General features: G+C 47.7%; 2 protein-coding genes and 1 pseudogene across 4 annotated transcripts; 1 reads left to right on the top strand and 2 right to left on the bottom strand.

The window, feature by feature from the left end:
- The first annotated feature begins 1,319 nt into the window (after positions 1-1,319).
- Positions 1,320-3,269, top strand: LOC125556427 (2-methylpropanoate--CoA ligase CCL4-like; annotated as a pseudogene).
- A 4,916-nt stretch (positions 3,270-8,185) lies between these two features.
- On the bottom strand, positions 8,186-12,166 carry LOC125507224 (serine carboxypeptidase-like 2). The gene is made up of 13 exons (XM_087523016.1): positions 11,829-12,166; positions 11,590-11,735; positions 10,733-10,809; positions 10,530-10,652; positions 10,343-10,445; positions 10,218-10,255; positions 9,741-9,845; positions 9,513-9,584; positions 9,255-9,425; positions 9,025-9,096; positions 8,712-8,944; positions 8,567-8,612; positions 8,186-8,497 (listed from the first exon to the last, which is right to left on the bottom strand). The coding sequence occupies exons 1-13, from the start codon at positions 12,017-12,019 to the stop codon at positions 8,414-8,416; spliced, it is 1,461 nt and encodes a 486-aa protein (XP_087379142.1). The 5' UTR covers positions 12,020-12,166; the 3' UTR covers positions 8,186-8,413.
- Positions 12,167-20,021: 7,855 nt separating this feature from the next.
- Positions 20,022-23,275, bottom strand: LOC147972282 (uncharacterized). Of its 3 annotated transcripts, none has more exons than XM_087521377.1 (2): positions 22,341-23,275; positions 20,022-20,256 (listed from the first exon to the last, which is right to left on the bottom strand). In XM_087521377.1, the coding sequence occupies exons 1-2, from the start codon at positions 22,851-22,853 to the stop codon at positions 20,221-20,223; spliced, it is 549 nt and encodes a 182-aa protein (XP_087377503.1). In that variant the 5' UTR covers positions 22,854-23,275; the 3' UTR covers positions 20,022-20,220. The 3 variants fall into 3 exon arrangements, with proteins under 3 accessions (XP_087377503.1, XP_087377504.1, XP_087377502.1); XM_087521378.1 differs by lacking the exon at positions 20,022-20,256 and adding an exon at positions 20,279-21,583; XM_087521376.1 differs by lacking the exon at positions 20,022-20,256 and having other exon boundaries at positions 21,605-22,865; positions 22,957-23,275.
- Between the last annotated feature and the right edge of the window lie 3,135 nt (positions 23,276-26,410).

Here is a 26,410-nt window from a genome sequence, read left to right as displayed (position 1 = left end):
TTTTGAAAGTTCAAATCCCCGCAGGGGAGTCCCAACTTAGCCCAAGGATATTCCTTCTCCCAAGACAATCCGATCAGACTCGGCATCCCGGTTACAAGACATCCTCGACAATGGTAAAACAAGTCCAGCAACACCGCCCGAATGTGCCGACAAATCCCGATAGGAGCTGCACATATCTCGTTCTTAGGGCACACTTAGATGAGACTAGCTACGAGTAAAACCAACCCTCAAGTTTCCCCAAGGTGGCCCCGCAGGCAGCTCAATTCGGACCAACACTTAGAGAAGCACTGGCCCGGGGGGGTTAACATAAAGGTGTCCAGGAAAGAGACATATGCAACATCTACCATGAAGCCAAGCGGGGACGGGACAGGGAGCCAAAGCAGGGGCTTGTGACGCCTGGGTTGCACATCGCGCCACGGGAGCACCTTCTGCCAACCTCCGCATGTATCTGCATCACACGCCGCGTCCTGCCGAGCAGCCAAAACCGATGATTTGGTGGCCGGCGGTGGCGTCCGTGGGGCCAGCTTATCATCATCGGCGTCGTCTTCTTCACCGTCAATAAGGGAGCTCCACGAAACAGGTAGCTCTGATTCAGCACCGGTAGGAGTCGGGGATCGCGCACCCACAACATCAATCGAGGTTGACGGTGCGTCGCTGACAGAAGCAACGTCAGCAGAGGCCGGGGACGGGAGACACCCAAGCGGCAGCGGCGGTGAGGACCCGGCCTAGCAAAGCCCCGAGCTATGCACCGTCGGAGATGCAGCCACAACCGGCCTCGGCGGCAGCCCAAAACGGGACAAATGGCCACCAGCGGCCGGGCAGCTTTGTGGGAGGCCAGGGCAGCCGCGGCCAGCACTGAGGCGGAGGTGGCTGACCCTGACGGTTCAGAGTTGGGAACCCGCAATAATGCTTGATGAATCTCAACCTTGAAGATATCCTAAAATTAATCGATGAAGAATGTCAGCGTTTTTTGTGTTGTTTCCGGGAGATAGAGAAGTCGACTTCCTATGAAGTGAAGTCTCGGTAGCGAACTGTCATACTAATCCGTCAGCTGATTGGTCACGTTAACGCACAGAAGTTAGGTTATGATATGACCAAAACAGTTATCGATTATTATTTTTAGCATCTCATCAGAAAATTGAGACGAGACAGAATATGTATTCACGTTTTCTCATATCGAAAATGGTAGAGTGACACGTTTTTTCTGTTGCAGACCGTGAATTAGCATCTGCTGCAGGCCTGCAGCTGCAGTATATACAAGCCGTATCCTGCTGCATCACTCATCAGTTCATCAGAGAAACACAGTTTTCCTTGTTCAGTTGCCCTCATCTTCCCCACCAAAAAAATAAGGTGAGCTCAGTCGCGAAGTCGTCCCGTACGATGGAAAGCCAAGCTGCCTTCTCGTCCGGATCCGGCGGCTCGACGGCCATGACTAAGCTCGGACCGAACCCGGCTAACTCCTGCCCTCTGACGCCGCTAGGATTCCTGGAACGTGCGGCCACCGCGTACCGCGACTGCCCATCCGTCGTCTACCACAACACCGTATATACCTGGAGCCAGACCTTCCGCCGCTGCCTCCGCCTCGCCTCTGCCCTCGCCTCGATCGGGATCGCCCGCCGGGATGTCGTAAGAAAGAAGCTTAAGACTCTCAAGTTTGCGATTGCATGAGGTTTACTCACATAACTTGAACTAATAATATGAGCTGGTTAATTATCTTACGAACTGAACTAGGTGTCCGTGCTGCTGCCGAACGTGCCGGCCATGTATGAGATGCAGTTCGGCGTGCCGATGAGCGGCGCCATCCTGAACAACATCAACACGCGCCTCGACGCGCGCACCGTGTCCGCCCTCCTCCACCACTCCGGCTCAAAGCTCGTTTTCGTCGACCCGGCGTCGCTGCAGCTCCTTGAGGATGCGCTTCGGCTCCTGCCGCCGGGGCACCCTGCCCCCCGCGTCGTCGTCGCCGAGGACCCCCACGAGAAGGAGCTCCTTCCCGCCCCCGCGACGGCGTTGACGTACGAGGGGCTGCTTGAGAAAGGCGACCCGGATTCCGCGTGGGTCCAGCCGGCGAACGAGTGGGAGCCGATGATCCTGAACTACACCTCCGGTACGACGTCGGCGCCCAAGGGGGTGTTGCACTGCCACCGCGGCATCTTCTTGATAACCCTCGACTCGCTCGTGGACTGGGCGATGCCGGCGCGGCCGACGTAGCTGTGGACGCTCCCCATGTTCCACGTCAACGGCTGGAGCTTTCCGTGGGGGATGGCCGTGGTGGGCGGCACCAACGTCTGCCTTCGCCGGGTGGGGGTCGCAGATGTCTACGCCGCCATCTCTCGCCACGGGGTGACGCACCTGTGCGGCGCGCCGGTCGTGCTCAACATGCTGGCCAACGCACCCGAGGCCGTGCGGAAGACCCTGCCCGGCAAGGTGGAGATACTCACGGGCGGCGCACCGCCGCCCGCTGCCGTGCTGCACCGCACCGAGGCCCGGCTTCAAAGTCAGGCACGGTTACGGGCTGTGCGAGACGGCGGGGCTGGCGACATCGTGCGTCTGGAACGCGGAGTGGGACAAGCTGCCCGCCTCAGAGCGCGCGCGGCTCAAGGCGAGGCAGGGCGTGTGCACGCCGGCTACGGCCGAGGTCGACGTCGTCGACGGCGAGCGCGGACGCAGCGTGCCCCGTGATGGCTCCACGGTCGGCGAGGTCGTGATCCGAGGAGGGTGCGTCATGCTGGGGTACTTCAACGACGAGGCGGCGACACGGGCGGCGATCCGGCGAGACGACTGGTTCAACACGGGGGACGTCGGGGTGATGCACCCGGACGGCTACCTGGAGATACGCGACCGCTCTCCAAGGACGTGATCATAAGCGGCGGGGAGAACATCAGCAGCGTGGAGGTGGAGTCCGTGCTGTACGGCCACCCGGCCGTGAACGAGGCGGCCGTGGTGGCGCGCCCCGACGAGTTCTGGGGGGAGACGCCTTGCCGTTCGTGAGCCTCAAGGCGGGCAGTTGTAGGGGCGAGCTGACGGAGGCGGAGCTCGTGCCATGGTGCCGGGAGCGCATGCCCCGCTACATGGTGCCCAAGACCGTCGTGTTCCGGGACGAGCTGCCCAAGACATCCACGGGCAAGATCCAAAAGTATGTGCTCCGGAATATCGCCAAGGAGATGGGGGCCTCCAGCAGGGGCGTCAGCAGCAAGATGTAGGGGCTGCCACGACAACGTACGTCGTCTTCCCTCGCTTTTATCTGCATGCATGGTATCCATCTCAGGATCAACAGTCCGGCATTATAAATAAAGAATGAAAGATTACGTTTCGGCTTAGTGCGTGATGATCGGCCCTTGCTGATCACGGTAAAATAAAACAAATATCAATGCCTTTTTTTTCGAGAGTACGCCTAGGCGTACCATATTTTTATAAAAGGCAGAAATATTGTACAAGAAACTACAACTTGTTACGAATAACAAGTGTAGCTCGAACTCCACACTCCATCGCGACAAATACAAACACAACACAAAACGCCTGTCCTAGACCAATCATCTAGCCGCGTCACAACAAATGTCGGCCTCCTCGAAGCAACAACTCTAACCGGAAACTCCTTGCCAACGCACTACCCCCCCTTGGATGTCTAAGAGGAGACGGCGAGTGGATAGCAGGACTCGATCGGACCCGTGAAAGCCATCGTCTTGGATACGCCGGTGGCTGCGTGCATAGCGCCCATGAAGATCAGCTCGAACAGCGGCAAGCACCGAAGAACCACAAACAGTACCCAAGCCAAGTCTTCACCTGCGATGCTCTCAACAGAGGAACGACGCCACACCGCCGTCATCGCCGGTCCTGCAACGGACCAAAGGCTTTCGCCCAAAGACCACAACCCGATCAAGAAAGGGAGATGCCGACACACCACGGCGACGCCTCCAAGGAGGGAAACGACACCCACGAGCACCGTCGCCGCTAGCTCCGACCGAAGACGAGCAGGATTTTCATCCGAACCGTCACGCACCTCCACCCTCTGTCAACAGATTAGGCCCAACTGTTGGGGTCACACCGCCGCTGCCGCAGCACCTCGCCATCGTGATCAAACCACCGCGGAACACCGATCCCTCACACGGCCGAGAGCACGCGTACCACCAACCAGCACCTGCACGGTCGAAGGAACACTTCTCCAGCTTCAGACCTTCAGCGCCGCCCAGATTCACTGCACCCATAGGCATGGGCTGGCCACACCATCACCTGGCCGCCATCCATGCCGCTGCTGCAGCTTAGGGCCCAGCGGGGAAGGAGCAGGCGCGCCGAGCCGCCCGTCGCGACCGCGCGTGCCCACTAGAGCTGCCCTGCACGAGACCCCGCTCCGGCCTCCGGCAAGATCCAGACCATGCCGCCCCCAACACCCCAAAAGAGGGGCGCCTTCCTTGAGCCATGCCCGCCGAAAGCAGGAGGCGTGCCACGCGTCCCGGCCACCGCCTCGAATCCCGACCGCCGCACCTGGCCGAGATCCACCCCCACCAGGACCCTGCACCGCAACCTCCGGCTCCCAACACGTCACCCGAAGAAGACAACCGCCCGCACCGCCTTGCGACCGCGCTCCGCCTCTCCACCGCGCTCCCCGCCGTGTGCCACCTCACCGGAATCCAACCGCCACCGCGCCGCCCGCGAGACGCCCTTCTCCGCGCAAAGAAGGCCCGTTAGGGCTTGCGGAACTCGCCTGCCACCTTTGACGGCCGGGCGCCGCCACCACCGCCGCCGCCGGCGACGGTGGCGGCCAGGGGGGTACAGAGAAGGGGGTGCGCTCACGGGCTAGGGTTCGCCTCCGGAGCCGCCCGCGCGAGCGGCCCGGGAGGGATAGGGAGAGTTTTAAATCACAAATATCAATGTCATATGCCTGTTCTGGGAGCGCGAAATGGCTCCTAGCATCATGCGTTGTGCCCTCATAGTATATAGAGTACTTATATAGCAAGATGAACACTAAATTCTGAACAATGTTATCAAAAGTTTGGGATTGGTATGCCTGCGCGTAGACCGACCTGATGCAAGATCGCAGAAGACAGGGTTCCGAAGGGCCTTCATATTGGCAGTTTTAAATATTAATAAAGGGATGCATTTAGAGAATTCCCTATAATTCTTTAGAGAAGAAAAGAATCAGGCTTTCCTCCTCTCTAAGGGGCATCTAGATCCGCAAACTACCCGCATACGTCCGGACCACGAAAGTCATTCAACACGAGTCTGTATCGGTCCGCGGAGTGGTCCGGATGCGTTTTCTTTCGCAAACCGGAGACAGTAGTGGGGGAGCTTTGGCGGAGTCCGGACACCAGCCACGTAGGACTCCGATACCCTCGGCCCATCCAAAACCCTTCCCGGACCCCGCTCCTTCATCCTCCCCATTTTCTCCCATTCCTTCTTCCTCTATTGCCTTTATCGCCGCTCCACAACCCCGGCCGCCATGCCACACCCCTACCGGATCTCTACGTCTCCGTCACCTTCAGCATTTCAGCCGTGCTCCACTCCGTTTCTCCTTCGTTGCCATTCAACTCCTGTCCTTCGACCACCCCGCTAGGTACCATCTGCTACGGCTATACTCACCATGCCCGACAAATGTTCGATGAATTGCCGTAGCTAAAAGCAATTTTCCCTTCTTCTATCTAGCAATGGAATTCGATTTGGAGTACATGTACGAGCACGACGTTGAGTCGTCCGACGAGGAGGAGCACTCGAAAGAGATGGCGATGATGTAGTCGGTCCTTGAAGACGTGAAGCGTATGGAAGACCATGTTCTCAACTTCAAGGGCTCCATCAAGGGTCATCGTGTGCTCAACTGCAACAGGGCGCGCGGCCATTTGACAGTGATGGGCGACTACTTTGCTCCGGATGCACTCTTCGCTGACCAATTTCATCGGCGTTTTCGGATGCGCAAGGCTGTCTTCGGTCATTTCTACCATGGCGTTCGGTCCTATGATGAGTACTTTGTCTTGAAGAAGGACGCCCTCGGAACGATTGGCTTCTCTAGTTACCAGAAATGTGCGGCCACACTATGAATGCTTGCATATGGCACGGCCGCTGATTCATGGGACGAGTACCTACGGATGTCTGAGAGCACATGCGGAAGATGCCATGGTCAGGTTTGCACCTACCGTGGTCAAGGTGTTGGGACCTCTGTACCTGAGAGAACCAACTGTGGCAGACACCGAGATGCTCTTGGCAATCTCAGAAGCAAGAGGGTGGCCAGGTTTGCTCGGATCTCTTGACTACATGCATTGGAAATGAAAGAACTTTCTGAAGGCTTTACAAGGGAAATATCAGGGTCATATTAAAAAGCCCTTCGTCATTATTGAAGTAGTTGCATCACATGATATTTGGATTTGGCATGCTCGGGTCTCACGGTGACATCAATGTGCTCCAGCGATCACTGTTGTTTGTGAGGCTGACTGAAGGAAAAGCTCCTCCTTGCCACTATATTGTCAATGGACATGAGTACAACATGGGTTACTATCTGGTTGACGGTATCTATCCTCAGTGGACTACCTTTATCAGCACCATCTCTAACCCAGTTGGCTAGAAAAAGACTCACTTTGCCCAAAGACAAGAAGCAGCTAGAAAGGATGTCGATCGGGCATTCGGAGTTCCGCAGGCCCATTTTGCAGTTGTTCATGGACCTGCTAAACAATGGGATCCGGATACCTTGTGGGAGGTGATGACATGTTGTGTGATCATGCATAACATGACCGCCGATGTCATTTAACTTATTCTATTAATATAAGATCTTAAATAATATACATTTATGTATTACACTTCGCAAAATTAACTACATAATAATGTTGCTAACATTAATAATGACAAAAGACTTGTACGAAGTTAAGATAATATAAGTGAAGCCAATTTTTTTCATTTAATGCACTACACCTCAAAGAAATTTGGTAAAATTAAATTTCCCTCTAAATTATGAAAGAAAGAAAAATCAAATGACTTGAAGATTATTTTGTCTTAATTGTGATATCTAGGTATATGTATATGGTCGTGTCTATTTTAGTATCCTTAGATATCTGTGGAGATCTCTAGAGTGCCCATTTCCTAGATACTTATTTGTGAAATACTTTCGGTGATTGTAAGAGACAAAAAACTTAGATGAGTCTACCTCACCAAGGATAAATTATGATGACTTGTTTTTTTGTGAAAGAAAATTATTTAAGACTTTTTGTCCCGATGATGAGTGCGGGATGAGAGGAATATTATTATTAATGCAATGATATGTTTATTAGTTAATACTTTCTCCGTCCGGAATACATGTTGGAGATATAATTTATATCCCCGGCAAGTATTTTCGGACGAAGGGAGTACATGAGATGCAAATGGATTGCGGTCACTGGATGAAGTCTTATCTAAGGAGGCAGATAGATACCGTTCTATCGATTGTTGTATGTACTGCTATATAATATCATCATATAGGGGGTAAGCACGACCACCAACCTTTTTCTACTGAAGATCGTTTTTCTCTGGTCCTCGCGGCTGGAACCCTAGCCGCCGCCAGGAGAGGTCATCTTTCAGCGCCGTCCTCCAGCAGCTCCCCTCCGTCGGCGACCTCGGTTGTCGGTGGAGAGGGTGGTCGCCGGATCCACGCGCGTGGATCGTTTTTATTCCTTTGTAGTCTAGGTTTTTAGGTTGTTCATTGTTTTGGCTTCGGCGGCGACGATGACAACCCTAAATAAAGATTCTTCGAATCCTTATCTGACGAGGTCATCGGTCCTATGGTTGGGGATGGATTTGGAAACCAGTCTGTTCAAGCAAGGATAGCGTGGCGGCGGCGGCATCCTCATGATGGACCTGTGTCCCCGGGCTCCGTTGTTGCGATGGCGTTTGCTCCAACGTTGGCGCGGAGCTTGGGAGGTAGTCCAGAAGCGGATGCAGATTATGGTCTGCATCGACGACATCTAGAAGACGGATAAATTATTGGCGACATGTTGTTCCAATGATGAGGGCGGGGCTAGATGAATACTATTATGAATGCAATGCTATGTTTTATTAGTTAATACATGGGGATGCAAATTGATTACGGTCGTTGGATGGAGTCTTATCTACGGAGGCAGATAGATATCGGTTTATAGATAGATTTATGTATGTACTGCTATATAATATCATCATATAGTTACCGAAGCAAGCCCACCAACCTTTTTCTGCTCTATTTTTCTTTCCACCAGCGAACATTCCCCCATTGTTATTTTTTTCGAAAATGATGATTACCCCCGACTTAAACGTCAAGCGATGCACATAGCCATATCCACTCATTGTTATACATTGAACGGAACAAAGTTTGCATCTGTGAATCAAGCTTAAACAACTATTGCTATAGCTCCAAGGTACATGACACAATGTAGTTACAACGTGATGGACACAGTAACCACCACCGGAGGCTGCATGTACACCATCAAAGAGGCTCACCAGAAAGCCACCTTGCAAACATAGCAAGGCATTGCTTTGGCATGTACTCCGGAGCAGTATGTCCACCGCCCTGTTTCACAAACAAAAATATTACTACACATTTATATGGTGTAGCAAAGAGAAGACATCAAGGGCATACCTTGACAGTTGCAAAGGTGAGGTTATTTGAGTATGACCTTGTATATCTGCACTTGAGAAAAAGTCGCATGTGAGCATCCATCAGAACAAGTCTCAGCCTATTCAGTTGCAACACCCTTATGACGGACGGACAAATCAATCCTCACCCTGCAACTTGTGCATCGACATACCACGGTCTCCACTCATCCACAACGGAGAAGTTGAGAGACTTGATCCAAGCCTGCGTGCCGATGGAAGGTACAATCATGTCATGATCGCCGCTGTAGATCAGGCTTCTGTAGCCTCTGGTGGTCACATCCAGATGGTGCTCCACCGAACTGAAAATATCGTTGGTGTACCGTATGTCGAAGTTGCATCTTAGCCATGAAGGAACCGTTCCCTGCAATGTACTTAAGAATATCATGATCAACCATACCATATCAAGCAGGAAGCAGCAATGCGTATTCAGACGTCAATTACTTTGTGGATACCAAGAGCCTCTCTGACAGTGTCATTGTTCGCCCATATCATGGACAGCATATATTCCGCGGTCTGCGGTGAAACACGAAATACTCTCAGATAAGAAAACATCGTGCTGCAAATTTACTACTCCCTCCGATCCATATTACTTGTCGCGGCTTTAGTACAACACTAATGCCGCGAAGACTAATATGGATTCGGAGGGAGTAGTGCTGTTTATGTTTACTAACTCTACACTCTGTAGAAATCTCAGACAGCTGAAGCCCGGCCCTGGCAGTGTAGTCCTCCTGCAGCTGGAGCATCTCTCGTGCGCTTGAATTCAGTTTCAGATTGTATGGACGCGGGCTCGCGAAAGCGCACAGGGGCTCCAGGATGTGGTTTGGGCATATGTCCTTGACACACTTCACAAAAATGCAACTTGGCTGATACTGACTCACTAATTGGGAGAAATGAAAGGCAAAACTTTGCTTTGCAAAAGAATCGGATACCTCGTCGATGGCAGCATGACTTTTTGTGCACTCCTGGCTGAATTCCCATGCATTGCAGCTCTCTTTGTACTCCTGGAAATAGTAATAAAGTAAACTGCAAAGACAAACATAAAGGTACAACTTTTTTGCAGTAGATTTTCTATTTAAAAAAAACTGACTTAATAGATGAGGGGTCACGCATGGATGCAAGTAGCAAGTTCCCTTTCGAAAGAAAAAAAAAGATGGTACCTGGTACATTTCGTCAGATATGAGACCCTTCCCGTGCGCAAATGGAATTTTAGCTGGATTATCGTAGTACCAATAAGCTGTGACTGGATTCCCCACAAGATAGCCCTGGTCATAACATGCCAAATTAGCAGGGAAGAAAGAAACTAATCAAACTTTTTTTTGAGGGAACTACGGCAGGCAAATGCCGCCAGAACCATTTCCAATTTGAGAGGAAGAAAGTTCAAACAAATCTAACTTTGTTTTGAGGGAACTACGGCGGGCAAATGCTCGCCTGAGCCATTTCAAAATTGAGAGGAAAATAGTTCAAAATAGTCTAGCTTTTTTTAGGAACTCAGGCGGGCAAATGCCAGCCTGGACCATCTTCAAATTGAGAGAAAAACTTCAAACTAATCTAAATTTGAAAATTGTGTACTACAGGCGGGCCGGAAAAGAAATCCATATACATAACATGGTAGTTGCACTCTATTGTCTTCAAACCTTTAGATTGAGAGCTGATCCACTGCCATCTTCTATCCCTAGGAGAAGTTATACATCCAGTTGTTCAGACAAGAAAATGAAATATGTATGGAGGAGAGAAGAACTTGTGCATGTATAGAAGTTACCTTTAGCTATTCCAAGGGTGATGCCTGGCACAGTAATACCACAGTAGGAATCACCCGCAACATAAAAAGGATTCGACAAGAACTCTGGGTGCTCATCAAACCACTGCAACACGTACATGCAAGAACAATAAGCATTTGCAATTCATTAGTACTAGTGGTGGTTGGGTGATTGAGGAGGAAGTGTGACCTTTCTGATGAAGATGACAATTTGGGTGACAACTTTGGTATCACTCGATTTGTATCCTTCCTCTGTTTTGGAGTACGAGAAGCCGGTTCCAACGGGGGAATCGATGAAGATGATATTGCTCACCTGGGAGACAGAGGGATCCATGTGCGACTCAGAATCATGAAAATAGTAAGAATGAAGAAGATTTTGAGACTGAAACCTGCCTTGGTCCATGAGTCTGGTTTGTAGAGCAACTTGGGAAAGCCATTGACGGCGGTGCGACGATCGAAACTCAGAGGGCCTGCACATATATACCTGATTGTTGAGACCCTGATATATAAAAGGTGTATGCATGTTTTGCACGAATTTTGGCTAGTGCTACATGAGCGCATTGTCTTTCCAAAATGTTCAGCTCTCCATTCAAGCAGTAGTAGAAGTGGATTTGCTTCGAGACACCTAGAAGGTGACTGCATATCCAGTGCTCCCATCACTCAAATGTTCCCATGCTAGCATTTTCCGTGAAAAAAAAACATTGTGCATGTTCATAAGACATGTGTTCACATTCCCTAAAATTTTCAAATCTAAATTTGAAATACACATGGAGAAACAAAAAAGAGAAATATGGGTGCGAATAGCGTCATTTTTTGCTTTTGTCTGTGACACTATTCATGCAGATTTGTCTTCTTTGTTTCTCCTTGTGTATTTCGAATTTGAGTTTGAACTTTTTAGGGATTCTGTAAAAATGTCCTGTGAACATTCAAAAAATTATTTTATTCACCCACAAAAAAACATTTTATTTTTTTCAAACATTCTAATTTATTTTTAGAAGTTTGGAGCATGATGGAAGCATTTAAAGTGTGGGAGCACCTGATATTTTCCCTGCACAAGGCATGCGAACAAAGCCACACCGAGTAGTGCTAGTTTCAGTTTTCGCGACCCTCAAAAAAAGTCACAGTTTTCGTGGATACATATGAAGTTTGATTGCGACAGATATAGATGCACGGTACCTAAAAATGGAAGAGAAAGGAAGACGGATGGAGACGAGGCGATGGTTCTGGACTTGAAGAGTTCGGTTACCTACCGATCTCATAGACAAGGCCGGAGAAGGCGGAGCACCCTGGCCCGCCGGTCAGCCAGATCATGACGGGGTCCTTCGCCGGATCCCTCTCCGACCGGATGAAGTAGTAGAAGAGGCGGACGCCATTGCTCTCGTCCACCTCGACGTACCTGCGACGTCATGCGATACATGCATGTCACACGAGAAATAAATCAATCAGTTTGTCAAGTGGAGAAAGCCAGAGGTAAGGTAGTACCCCCTACCCCGTTTGGAGCTGGAAGGGGAGGGGGCCGTCGAAGCCGGGGAGATGGGTGATGATCTTGCTCTGCTGCCGAAGGGAGCTGGAGGAGGAGGAGGACGAAGCGGCAGAGGGTAGGAGAAGGAGGAGGAAGAGGCAGACGGAGGCAACGAGGACGCTGCGTCTGTCGTCTCGTTTCCTCCTCGTCGTCGTCATCGTGGATATCCTTACCGTGTCTCCCTCTCGCGCGTGCTTTGTAGTATCCTTCCGCGGCTGCCTCGCCCTTTGTATCTAGTCCCGCGGAGGCTTCGCAGACTCACAAGGGAAACGGAAGGAAGAAGAAAGAACAAGAAACTAGACGAAGATAAAGAGACACCCAAAATGCTACACCTACAACAATTGCCTACGGGCCTCTCCAACCTCAGCTAATAAACCCCGCATGATTTTTACTGGGTGGGCCCCTTTCCTTTCCTTCTCCAATCAAATCCTGCCACATCAGCTTAAGCGGTAAGTAATAATCTGCCCGTAGACGTAGCTTTGCTCGCGAGAGACGGACGTACATGCTGATGGCCGGGATTTCTACAGCTGGTTTACGTATGCTGTCTTTTCAAACATACGGGCGGGCGGTCAGAAGTTGTGTTAATCGTACAAAAGATGGTACGAGTTTTGCTAGAGCTACGGACAGATTTATAGAGAAGTAAGCTTACAGGCTGAGTTGTCAACTTGCCATTGCAAATAGGAGGAAAAGAAAGGCCCACCTCGTGAATTTCACGGAGGAGTTGATTAATGAGTGTGGGACACGTACACCCCGTGGCACACTTCCGTAAAACCATCCCGTAAGTCTAGGATTTTCGATTTGGTACCATCTTGTGAAATTTAGTCTAGATTCATCGTGAAGTACTTTATATAATCTATACACGGGAGGCGATCGCGATCTAAAATTTCTGGTCCTCCCGATCCGATCTTCCTCTCCTCGCCGCTGCCGGATGCTGCTCCCGGGCAAAGCCTAAGCAGCCATGGTGGCGGCGAGGATCCGGGTGGTTCCATGGAGGCCATCCTCGGCAGCGACGGCGGCAAGAAGGGCAGATGCATGAACAATCAGCAGCTGCATGATGGCGGAATAAAAAGCAGTAACAGCGGTGAGCGGCTTTGTGCTCAGCTGCGGCCATACGCAATCACGCAATAGCTGATGGTAGCAGCATGATGGCGATCTGGAAACAGCGGTGGCGGCGCATTGCACTCACCCGCGCGATCGTCCAAAGCAGGTTGCAGCATCAGCGAGGTATCCGACACTATGTGTCACGGCATAGCAGTGGCAAAGCACAATAATTCTACACTTACAGACAACATGACACGGAAATCACCTACGGACTTTTCTCCACCAATCTCTTCCCACCCCTGATTTTCAGTGCGGGTCCCATCCCCTCCCGCTTTCCAATCAATATTTCATAGCTCAGCCCGTAACAATATTCAGTAGGAATCAGGGCGTAAGTGTAGCATTTCTCGGCAAAGCATGGCCAGACGGGGAACGCAGCGGCGCCGAGCCGTGAAGCATGCTGCTGCGGGCGGGCGTCCTCGTGGCTGCATGGGTGTGTGGTGCCGATGGCGCCGGGGCTCCCTCATGCTGGGCTCGGGTGCTGCTGCGCGGACGTCTGTGTGGGGGCCGATCATGGTTCCGGGCCAGATCCGGACGGATTTGGCGCAGGGGCCAGCATGCATCGGGTTCTCTGCTCGGAGATGGACTGTGGCGGTGAGGAGCTGGACTTTCGCATGGGCGTTGACCGGCCGGCAACGCTACGGTCCACAGATGGTGGTGGTGATCTAAGATCCGGTCGGTCAAGTGGGGGTGATTGCAGAGTGTGCTTTGTGACCTTCTACGGCTCCACAGTTATGTGGCCACCAAAGATCTTCGCGTGTGTTTATCTCTTAAGATCGAATGGTTGATTTCGATAGTGAGATGCAAATTATGGACGACAACTTGACACAGAGGAATGGTTGCGCGGCGATGGCGACATTGTATGTAGCTGCTGGGATCGTGGAAAAGTGATGGCGACAATACTCAAGTGACTTCGATGGTGGTGCTACTCGAGCACCTGGTCTTGAGCTTCGGGGTGAAAGCCTAGGTCTGACCTGGCAATGGCGATGTTTGTTTTACGTCGTTACCTTGTTGAAGGCATTGTTCGGATATGCTCGGATTGATTCTTCAGGGTGAAAACCTAGATTCTGGCCTTGGTGGTTGGATCTAGTGACGGCGATGCTTGAGTATCGCTCCCTTCCTGAAGGCGTTGCTGTCGAAGAATCTCGTCGTCCATGTGGTTTCATGAGATGGTTGGTGCGGATATGGTTATTAATGATAGTGAATCAACATGTGGTTGGATGGTTAGGGGGACAGTGCTATCTTTAGCCCACCAGGGTTCACGTCCTAGACTTACATTGGTTCTCGCACTTTCCTGAATTCATTTCAGGCTTTCGGTGATGTTCGTTCCCCTCGATTGTGAGGCCTTTATGACGACTTCGTAAAATCTTAAAATGTTATGCCGGCTCAGTCTCTTGGAGGTACTCATAGGGATAGAGTGTACTTGCGTGCACTCGTAAAGATGAGTGTATGTGAGCGATTTTGATTATACTGCGTTGAAAAAAGCTTATGTGTAACATTGGATTTGTATTCTATATAAGTTATTAATGATATGATTTTTAAGTCACATAAAATATGTACTATTAAGAGGGCGGGCCTGGCGCAGTGGTGAAGTCCTCCCCACTTGTGTCAAGAGGTCCTGGGTTCAAACCACTTTCTGCATTGCACTTTGCAGGGGTAAGACTAGGTCCCTCTTGGGATTTGTCTTGTCTTGTGATGAATGTCAAAGGATTGGTAATATTAGTAGGCGTCGGAAAATGCCTATGAATTATTCACTTATTATTGAAACATTTGATGTCTGGGAATTTGATTATATGGGACATTTTCTATCCTCTAATGGGTATACACATATTTTAGTTTTTGTTGATTACGTTACTAAGTGGGTAGAAGCCATTCTAACTTGTAGTGCTGATCACAACACTTCTATTAAAATGCTTATTAAAGAAGTTATTTTTTCGAGATTTGGAGTCCCTAGATATTTAACGACTGATGGTGGTTCACACTTTATTCATGGTGCTTTCCGTAAATTGCTTGCTAAGTATGATGTTAGCCATATAATTGCATCTCCTTATCATCCTCACTCTAGTGGTCAAGTAGAATTAAGCAATAGTGAAATAAAATTGATCTTGCAAAAGATTGTTAATAGATCTAGAAAGAATTAGTCTAAGAAACTTGATGATGCACTATGGGCTTACAAAAGTGCTTATAAAAATCCTATGGGTATGTCTCCATATAAAATGGTTTATGGAAAAGCATGTCACTTACCTCTCGAACTTGAACATAAGGCTTATTGGGCAATTAATTTAAAGAGCTCACCTATGATTTCAAACTTGTCGGTGAGAAGAGCTTATTTGACATTAGCTCACTTAATGAATGGAGAACCCAAGCCTATGAAAATGCCAAATTGTTTAAAGGAAAAGTTAAAAGATGGCATGACAGAAGGATACAAAAGCGTGAATTCAATGTAGGTGGCCATGTTTTGCTATACATTTCTTGTTTAAGATTTTTTGCAGGAAAACTTCTCTCTAAATGCAAAGGGCCTTACATTATCAAGGAAGTTTATCGTTCTGGTGCCATCAAGATCAACAATGCCGAGGGTACCAACCCGAAGGTGGTAAATGGGAAAAGAATCAAACATTATATCTCAGATAATCCCATAAATGTCGAAACCAATATTATTAATACCATAACACCGGAGGAGTACATAAGGGAAACTTTCTAAAATGGTCCAGAGCCCTGAAAAGGCAATAGGTATGTGATACGGTAAGTAAACTGACTCCAAAAGTCCTCCAATGGCAATTTTGCTTCATTTTGGAATATTTAAAAAAAATACAAAAATAAGAAGTAGTCTGAATAGCGCACGAGGAGGCGACAAGCCGTGGGGGCGCGCCCTACCTCCCTGGGCGCGCCTCCCTGGCTTGCGGACACCTCGTGTGCCCTCCGGACTATGTTTTCTCCCAGAATACTTGTTATGCACAATAAAAATTCATTATATAACCTCCCGAAGGTTTTAACCACCGTACCACGACAATATCCCGTGTTCTTGTTTTGAGCTGTTTTCTACATGAGTTCTCATGGCCAGGCATCATGTCTTCTTCCTCCTCCAATAATGTGGAAGACGATGCTTGGTTGATGCAGATGGAACTCTGGAGGGAGGATTCCGAGGAAGTCACGATGGAGGAGGATGAGGGGGATTCACTTGAGGTTCACCCTCCGGCTTCAGAGAGAGGCACTCTGGCTGGCATCTCCACTACTCTGAATCCCCACCAAGCAATAGGGACTACAAGTAACCATGAAGGCCAAGAGATACGAGCAAGGCTTCCCCCTAGGAGGCCCTTACATAGGTTACATTGGAACAACTTTCATAATTTGGTTCATAATACGGAGTGGAGAATACTCCTTGTGCACATATACCCTCCCATTGGGATATATCCCGTCTAAGTGAAAGTGATGCAGGGAATGGTTCTTGGTGGCCTGAAAATAAGCATCTTTTGGAGGAAATTCAAAAGAATGCAGATATGCTCCAACGTGTACTCCAAGAATTGCAAGTCCTGAATGGTACCTTAATGAAGCTGACAGACACATCATCATCAACTCCATCATCACCACCTCCGAAGAAGGAAATTTGATTAAATGGGTATGGGCACTCCCCTTGGCTTGTGCCAAGCTTGGGGGAGGTGCCCCAATATCATATCATCGTCACATCTTTACCTTTATCGTTTTCCTTAGTTCGATCCTTTTGGTTATATATTGGTTTAGTAGAATAAAGTCTTTTGTTTTTAGCATGATCTAGTCTTTGAGTTTTGCTTTGTGATCTATCTATGTAATCGGGTTTGTGAGTTATATAATAAAGAGTATTTTGGAGTGAGGGCTTTACTTTCTTGCCTTGATCTTGGAAAAGAAGAAAAGAAATAAAAAGATAATATAATGATCTTATGGGAAGTGATGACCTCACATATAAAGAGTATGATGAATAAAATTTTGTTGAAGGTTGACAAACATAGTATTGGTCATTGTTGCAATTAATAAGAAGTAATGAAGAAAGAGAGGTTTCACATATAAATATACTATCTTGGACATCTTTTATAATTGTGAGAACTCATTAAAATATTATATGCTAATAAGTTGATGTTGGACAAGGAAGACAACATAATGGATTATGTTTTCTTATATCTGAATAGAAGTTATATTGTCATGGATCCTCCAACATGTAGAACTTGCTTCTAATCCTATGCTAGCCAAATCTTTTGCACCAAGTAGAGATACTACTTGTGCTTCCAAAATCCATCAACCCAGTTTTGCCATGAGAGTCCACTATACCTACCTATGGAGATTGAGTAAGATCCTTCAAGTAAGTTGTCATCGGTGCAAGCAATAAAAAATGCTCTCTAAATATGTATGATCTTTTAGTGTGAGGAAAATAAGATTTATACGAACTTGTGATATGGAAGAAATAAAAGCAACGAACTGCATAATAAAGTTCTTTATCACAAGCGACAATATAAAGTGACGTTCTTTTGCATTAAGATTTTGTGCATCCAACCATAAAAGCGCATGACAATGCTTCCCTCTGCGAAGGGCCTATTTTTTACTTTTACCTTCTACCTTTATACAAGAGGCAAGGTGATCTTCACCTTTCCTTTTTACATCTTTTCTTTTTGGCAAGCACTATGTGTTGGGGAAAGATCCAAACATATATATCCACTCGGATGTAGGGTATCATAAAGTATTGTTGTTGACATTACCCTTGAGGTAAAAGGTTGGGAGGCAAAACTATAAGCCCCTATCTTTCTCTATATCCGATTGAGGCTTTGATCTCATAAGTATCGCGTGAGTGTTAGCAATTGTGAAAGACTAAAAGATGGTTGAGTATGTGGGCTTGCTATAAATGGCTCTTATATTGACTCTTTTCGATATTATGATAAATTGCAATTGCTTCAATGACTAAGATCATAGTTTGTTAGTTTTCAATAAAGTTTTTGTTTCATACTTTACCTTGTGAATGATTTATCACCTTGGCATAAGAAATTATATGACAATATGTTGTTGTTCTAAAAATGATCATGATGCCCTCGTGTTCGTATTTTATTTTTATTGACACCTCTATCTCTAAAAATGTGGGCATATTTATCAATTTTGGCTTTCGCTTGAGGACAAGCGAGGTCTAAGCTTGGGGGAGTTGATACGTTCATTTTGCATCATGTTTTTATGTTGATATTTATTGCCTTATGGGTTGTTATTACACATTATGGTATAATACTTATGCCTTTTCTCTCTTATTTTACAAGATTTACATGAAGAGGGAGAACGTCGGCAGCTGGAATTCTGGACCGGAGAGGAGAAAATCTGAGAGACTTATTCTGCACAACTCCAAGTCTTGAAAATTTACGGAGAATAATTTTGGAATATATACAAAATATTGGGCAAACAAATACCAGAGGAGGACCCACCAGGTGGCCACAAGCCTGGGGGCGAGCCCTGCCCCTAGGGCTTGTGAGCCCCCTCGCAAGTCTCCAGTGTCCATCTTCTACTATATGAAGCGTTTTGACCTAGAAAAAATTAAAAGAGAGCTTCCGGGATGAAGCGCCGCCATCTCGAGGCAGAACCTGGGCAGAAGCAATCTAGGGCTCCGACGGGGTTGTTTTGCCGGGGAAACTTCCCTCCCGGAGGGGGAAATCGGAGTCATCATCATCGGCAACGATCCTCTCATCGAGAGGGGGTCAATATTCATCAGCATGATCTCCTCTCAAACCCTAGTTCATCTCTTGTATTCAATCTTTGTCTCAAAACCTCATATTGGTACATGTTGGTTGTTAGTAGTGTTGATTACTCCTTGTAGTTGATGCTAGTTGGTTTATTTGGTGGAAGATCATATGTTCAGATCCTTAATGATATTCAATACCCCTCTGATCTTGAACATGAACATGCTTTGTGAGTAGTTACGTTTGTTCCTGAGGAAATGGGAGAAGTCCTGTTATAACTAATCATGTGAATTTGGTATTCGTTTGATATTTTGATGAGATGTATGTTGTCTTTCCTCTGGTGGTGTTATGTGAGCGTCGAATACATGATACTTCACCATGATTTGGGCATAGGGGAGGCATTTGGAAGTAATAAGTAGATGATGGGTTGCTAGAGTGACAGAAGCTTAAATCCTAGTTTATGTGTTGCTTCATAAGGGGCTGATTTGGATCCACATGTTTCATGATATGGTTAGAGTTGTCTTAATTCTTCTTTCATAGTTGCGGATGCTTGCGAGAGGGGTTGATCATAAGTGGGAGGCTTGTCCAAGTAAGGACAGCACCCAAGCACCGGTCCACCCACATATCAAATTATCAAAGTAATGAACATGAATAATATGGGCATGATAAAAGCTAACTTGACAATAATTCTCATGTGTCCTTGGGAGCGCTTTGCTTTATATAAGAGTTTGTCCAGGCTTAGCCTTTGCTATAAAAAGGATTGGGACACCTTGTTGCACATTTGTTACACTTTTTACTTGTTACTCGTACGAATTATCTTATCACAAAACTATTTGTTACTGATAATTTCAGTGCCTGCAAAAAATACCTTGCTGAAAAGCGCTTGTAATTTCCTTCTGATCCTCATTGGGTTCGACATTCTTATTGAAAGGACTGCGATTGATCCCCTATAGTTGTGGGTCATCACCCCCCCCCCCACTTCGTCCCTCCCCTGTGATTCGTATCTTCTCCCTCGATAACCAACGTCGCCACTATACTACCTTGACCTATGCCTAGGCTTTGTCGGACCTCCGCTGCTCCATCCATGCGCCTTCCCACCTTTGACTACATCGTCGTTTCATCCCGGATATGGCATGTGCCCTGCCGTTACCGTCCATGGCAGACACCATGTCCGACAAGTGTTTAGCCAAGTGTTGTTGCCAAATTATGTTACCATTCTCATTGTTTACTTTGAGGCAAACTGTAACACCCACGATGCGGCTATATCTCCCACGTGTCGGAGCACGACTTAGAGTCATAACCACATGGTAGGCATGTCTCAAGAGGGGTAATCTTTACACATCCCATGTACTGAATAAGAAAGGGATAAAGAGTTGGCTTACAATCGCCACTTCACACAATATATAAATATAGCATTACATCATCCAGAATACAATCAAGGTCCGACTACGAAACCAAATAAAGAAAGACAACCCCTAATGCTAGATCCCCGATCGCCCCGACTGGGCTCCACTACTGATCAACTAGAAACGAAACAACACAACGAACACGATCTTCATCGAGCTCCAACTTGAGCTGGGTTACGTCACCTGCACTGGTATCACCGGGACCTGCAACTGTTTGGAAGTATCTGTGAGTCACGAGGACTCAGCAATCTCACACCCGCGAGATCAAGACTATTTAAGCTTATGGGTAGGGTAAGGTAATGAAGTGTAGCTGCATCAAGCACTAAGCATATATGGTGGCTAACTTACGCAAATGAGAGTGAGAAGAGAAGCAAAGCACGGTCGTGAACTAGAAGTGATCAAGAAGTGATCCTGAAACTACTTACGTCCAAGCATAACCCAAGAACCGTGTTCACTTCCCGGACTCCGCCGGAAATAGACCATCACGGCTACACGCGCGGTTGATGCATTTTAATTAAGTCAAGTGTCAAGTTCTCTACAACCGGATATTAACAAATTCCCATCTGCCCATAACCGCGGGCACGGCTTTCGAAAGTTCAAAACCCTGCAGGGGTATCCCAACTTAGCCCATCACAAGCTCTCACGGTTAACGAAGGATATTCCTTCTCCCAGGACGACCCGATCAGACTCGGAATCCCGGTTACAAGACATTTCGACAATGGTAAAACAAGACCATCAAAGTCGCCCGAATGTGCCGACAAATCCCGATAGGAGCTGCACATATCTCGTTCTCAGGGCACACCGGATAAGCAATCTGTACAACTAAAACCAACCCTCAAGTTTCCCCGAGGTGGCGCTACAAGGGGCTCTAGTTTGGACCAACACTCAAAGGAGCACTGGCCCGGGGGGGTTAAAATAAAGATGACCCTCGGGAGCGCGACTCCCAAGGGAAAAGTAGGTGGCGGTGAGGCAAATGGTAAAACCAAGGTTGGGCCTTGCTGGAGGAGTTTTATTCAAAGCGAACTGTCAAGGGGTTCCCATTATAACCCAACCGCGTAAGGAACACAAAATCAAGGAACATAACACCGGTATGACGGAAACTAGGGCGGTAAGAGTGGAACAAAACACCAGGCATAAGGCCGAGCCTTCCACCCTTTGCCAAGTATATAGATGCATTAATTAAATAAGAGATATTGTGATATCCCAACATATCCATGTCCCAACATGGAACAAACTTCAGCTTCACTTGCAACTAGCAATGCTATAAGAGGGGCTGAGCAAAGTGGTATCATAGCCAAACAACGGTTTGCTAGGACAAGGTGGGTTAGAGGCTTGACATGGCAATATGGAAGGCATGATATAGCAAGTGGTAGGTATCGCGGCATAGCAATAGAGCGAGCAACTAGCAAGCAAAGATAGAAGTGATTTCGAGGGTATGGTCATCTTGCCTGAGATCCCGCAAGGAAGAAGAACGAGTCCATGAAGAAGACAAACGGACGTAGTCGAACGGATCCTCACAAACGTGACGTTAACGGAACTAACCCAAAGAAGCAACACCGAAAAGAAGCAAACAACATAGTAAACACCCATCACATAATAATGGCATGATGCACAATCAAGTATGATGCATGTCCGGTTTAATGAGGCATGGTATGGCAAAGTGCACAAGCAAAACTACAAGTTAAGTGGACCCGAGACTTATTTAGTTCTATCTCGTTTAGGTACCCATCAATATTAAATGTTATTAAACATGGCAAAAGGTGAAGCATAGTAAAACTACCTATCTAGGCAAGTTTAAATGAGGCCGGAACAACAAGCAGCAAGTCCAGAAAATTCTCATGTGCATATTTACGGATTTGGTACTGTTCTGATCTAAACCAAATTTTAGAGTTTTTAAACATGCTAGATGAGTGCACCATGTTAAACTAGGCATTTTTCTACCCCATTTACATATAAATTTTATTTAAAACCGAGCTACGGTTATTTAGTTATGAATTAAAGCATTTTACCATGGGAATAGGCAAATTATATGAAAACAGCATTTTAAACATGGATCAAAGTTGGAAATTATGAAACTAGACAAAATTCTAAGCATGTTTCATATATAACTTATTTTAATCCGATGCACGGTTCTGAAGTTATTATATGCATGAACATTAAGGGTTTTTCTGAAAAACTGCAGTCTCTGGAATAATATCTAAATTCATTCCACGGAAAAAAACATGAATCGGGCCGCATCTGAGACTTGGCCCAACAGGAGGAAAACAAAAAAAGGCGCTCGGGTGTGGCCTCACCCAGTGGGTTGAGGCCCAGTCGGTGCTGCAGCAGGCCGGCGGGTCTGGCTGTGACTTGGCGTTGTGGGCCACGCGGGCACGGTCAACGCACGCGGTTGTTCGCTTGCTTTCCTCGCGTACAGAGGCAAGCGGGAGGAGCGGAAGCAGGGCACGACGGCGGCAGCAGGGAATTGGCGCACGGCGGAGCGACGGGAACGGGAGGCGATCGCCGGATCTGACGGCAAGCTCCTGGGACGGCGTCGGGTCAGAAGAAGAGGATGACCCTGGCATGGGCTCTTCGGCAAGGTGGCGTTCGGGCGGAGCTGAAGAAGATGGTGCATGTCCTCCATTCATCAGGAAGCAGAGCAGCGGGGACGTCTTGGCGCGGCTCCACGTCGACGCCGGGGACGGGGAAACGCGGCTGATGTGGCAGGAGGAGTGGGAAACGGCGAATTCATAGCTGCTCCTGCGGCGGCGTTCGGCCTTCAATGGTGGCGGAACCGAGGCGAGGTAGGAGGCAACGACGGTGGCCATGGCTGCAGTCCTGTACAGAGGGCAAAAGAGAGAGAAAGTCAAGGGAGAGGGAAAAGGAGGACAGAGAGCACGGGAAGAAAAGGGGAATGGGGACGGCGCTCATCTGCTGGCCATTGCTGCCGGCGGCGGGCGTTCGGGCGCGAGGCGCTGGTGTTGCTGGTCGGCAGCGCCGTTGGGCAGCGAGGGGGAAGGTGCTCGGGGACGCGGGGTGCACGACGGCGCAGGGAGACGAGACCGAGCGCTCCTGCTCGGGTGCGAGGATGGATCGAGAGGAGGTGGTGGTGGTTGACCCGGTGGATTTTGGATCGATTGGACGAATCGGACAAGACCCGAGGAAGGGGGAGACCGAGTGGGTGGATCGGGAGGGATCCCGAGGGAGATGGTCAGTGGGCGGCGGCGGCGCGGAGGATCCCTAGGAGATAGGGTTTGGTCCAAAATGGACTAGGGATAGACTATATATATGGGAAGAAAAGATGTTTAGATCTTTCGATCGAAATCCGAGGGATGAGAACAAATAGGCTAGGGAGCCCAATAAATAAAACGATGATATTTTATAGATGTTCGGGGATGATCCGGACCCAACAGTGACGACTGTCTGGGTCGGGTTCGGGACAACTTTCGGACGCGCGCGAGGGGTTCGATGCACTGATGCAAGGAGGGGTTTCAGGGCCTGGCGGTTGATAGCGGACTATGTAGATGGTATAGGGAGGAAAAGAGGGAAAGCCCGGCAACAGTTTTCCGAGACCGAAAACGTCCGCCGATTTGATCGACTATATTGTCGCTACTGTTATCCATTGGGGCATCAAACGAACTCCGAATGCGATGAAACTTGGCAGGCGACCTACTAACAACATAACAACACTGCATGCCAACTTTCAACCCATTCCGAGAATATTTTCCAGCCACTTATAAAATAATATTTCGGAAGTGCCGCGGGTGCGTGCAAGTGTGGTTGGGCTCAGAACGGACAACGGAGAGAACGAGGAGACCTGGACGGATGCAAGTTTTGAAAACATGATGATGCAATGCACATGATGACATGACAAGATGCAACAAGCAAGCGATTGATATGGCAATGTCAGCGAATAACTGGAAGACACCTGACACATTGGTCTCGAGGCGTTACACAGACACGATGGATTCGGACAAGGAGTACTTCAACAACGAGTTCATGGAGTCGTCTTCATCAGGTGAGGAGAAGGAATATGAAGATGAAACAACGACGACGACGACGATGATGATGATGATGATGACAGTACTTGCAGACGCGGTACTTGTGGAGGAGAATGTTCTCAAACTACAAGGGTTCAACAAAGTGACATCGATTGTCAAATTGAATAGGGCACGAGGGCATCTGATGTTGGTCAACGACTACTTTGCCCCTGATGCACCATTCGAGCTCTATTTGCGCCATTGATTTTGGATGCGGCGACAATTGTTTGATCTCATCTACCATGATGTACATACCTATTGCCTATGGCACTGCCGCAAATTTGTGCGATCAGGACCTCTGGATGTCTGAAAGCACATGCCTTGAAGTGATGGTCAGATTTACCACTGCAATGGTGCAGGTGTTTGGAGCGGGGTACTTGAGAGAACCAACTCCCACAGACACAACAATGCTCATGGCAATTGGAGAATCATGAGGATTTATAGGTATGCTAGGATCCATGGATCGTATGCACCGAAAATAAAAGAATTGCCCATATGCTCAACAAACCAAGGCCATTGCAAAAGGCCCGCCATCATTCTTGAAGCAGTTGGATCGCATGCCTTACAAAATTAGCACTCTTTCTTTGGCATGCTTAGGTATCACAATGACATCAACGTGTTGTAGCAGTCTCCATTATTTGCAAGGTGTGTGTGTGGAGCTCGTCAGTGCAGCTATACCATCAATGGTCATGTCTACAAAATGGTGGTACTATCTCCGTGATAGTCTAAGATCCAGGTGCGACTTTTGTGAAGACCATCTCCGACCCAAGAGGTAGAAAAAGATGTCACTTACCCAAAGACAAGTTACTAGAAAGGATGATGAGAGGACATTTCGAGTGCTTCAAGCATGTTTTACAGTTGTTTGCGGACCTGTTAAATTATGGGATCCAAGGGCATTATGGGAGGTGAAGACATCTTGTGTAGTCATGCACAACATGATTGTGGAGGATGGGAATGATGGAGTTCACCAAGGTCTGGATTCTTCAAACGTGGGTGATAATATCCAGCTTCTAGAGCAAAACTGAAGCAGAATCTACGAAATTTTAGATTTTATCAAAATGCAACATCAAATTCAATATCAACAAACTCATGAGCAACTACGGAATGATCTAGTTGACCATCTTTCTTTCAAATGGACAATTAAAACATGTGTCTGACTAAGATGAATTTAAACTTGATCTATTTTATTTCAAAACTTTATGTTTAGATTGGAATAATTTTATTTCAATTGCTTAAGAATTATGTTGTTTATCCTTGATTGTTTTGAGTACTTCATGTATAGAACATAAAAACAAAGGATGAACATTTGATGACTCTAGTTCGATTGTGTCTGCCCCTATCCCTGACACATCCAAACATGTTCACGAGATTTGATGAGCTTCGCATCCAAACATGTTCACGAGAGTTGCCCTAACCGGACGTGATGCCCAGGCGCTTTGAAATGACGGTGGGAAGCAAGCAGTGGCATCAACCACACGGTCACAAACTGGCACCACTCACACATTAACAATTCCACGCAACAACATCAGCAATCAAACATAGCAACAACACACAAAAACCTGCAGTTAAGACTCGTCACATTAGTGAAACAAGTGATTCGAATGCCAACAACCAAGCAACAACAAGCACCAATCACTCAAACAGGGAGTGAACAGGGGAAGAGGAGCTCACGACAGAGTGGGGGTCCTTGCTCGGCGGTGAGCTCATCGCCACCAAGCTCCCTTCTGTCTCACCCTCACCCATCTTGATCTGATAAGTTTTCCAACCCTAGCATGAGACCCTTTCCCTGTCTTCTTTTTTTGTCTCAATTTTGCTCCCTCCCTTCACCACTCACCTCGCCTGGCCATCACTTTTCTTCCGCCCAGCACCACTGCAATGCACGCACGCACCCACTGATGAGGAACACTAGATGAGAAGAAAGAATACACATGCCAGATATGTTTGGCTACTTCTAGATGCTTCCACTCTAGTGTAGTATTTCTTTTGATTTCTTTACCCTACCCACTGTTTCTAGAGTTCTCTAGTTATAAGTAGTTGTGAGTAGAGAGATGAATCCTAAATAATATTTTCTAGAGTGTTCCAGCTATAAGTAGAAGCATGTGAAGGCTTCCCAAAGCCCTATAAATAGAGGTCCTCGCCTCTACTTTGCAAACTAGACTATGTACCCACTACCTATAATAGAACTTGTTGTTCTTATCTAAGATCTTGGAGTAGATCTTGTGCTCTATGAGTTTTGGATTGAAACTCCCGCTGCCATATCGGCCTACATTCGCCTCTAGAGTGATATCTAGTGCAGCACGTTGAAGTTGTTCCTTCAACACTTGTGTTGTACACATTGTAGCAGC

This window comes from Triticum urartu, chromosome 5A, assembly GCF_056163025.1.
Source record: "Triticum urartu cultivar PI428250 chromosome 5A, HENAU_Tu73, whole genome shotgun sequence".
Lineage (NCBI taxonomy): Eukaryota > Viridiplantae > Streptophyta > Magnoliopsida > Poales > Poaceae > Triticum > Triticum urartu.
Note: the sequence above shows the minus strand (reverse complement) of the source record. Positions and strands in the feature narration are given on the sequence as shown.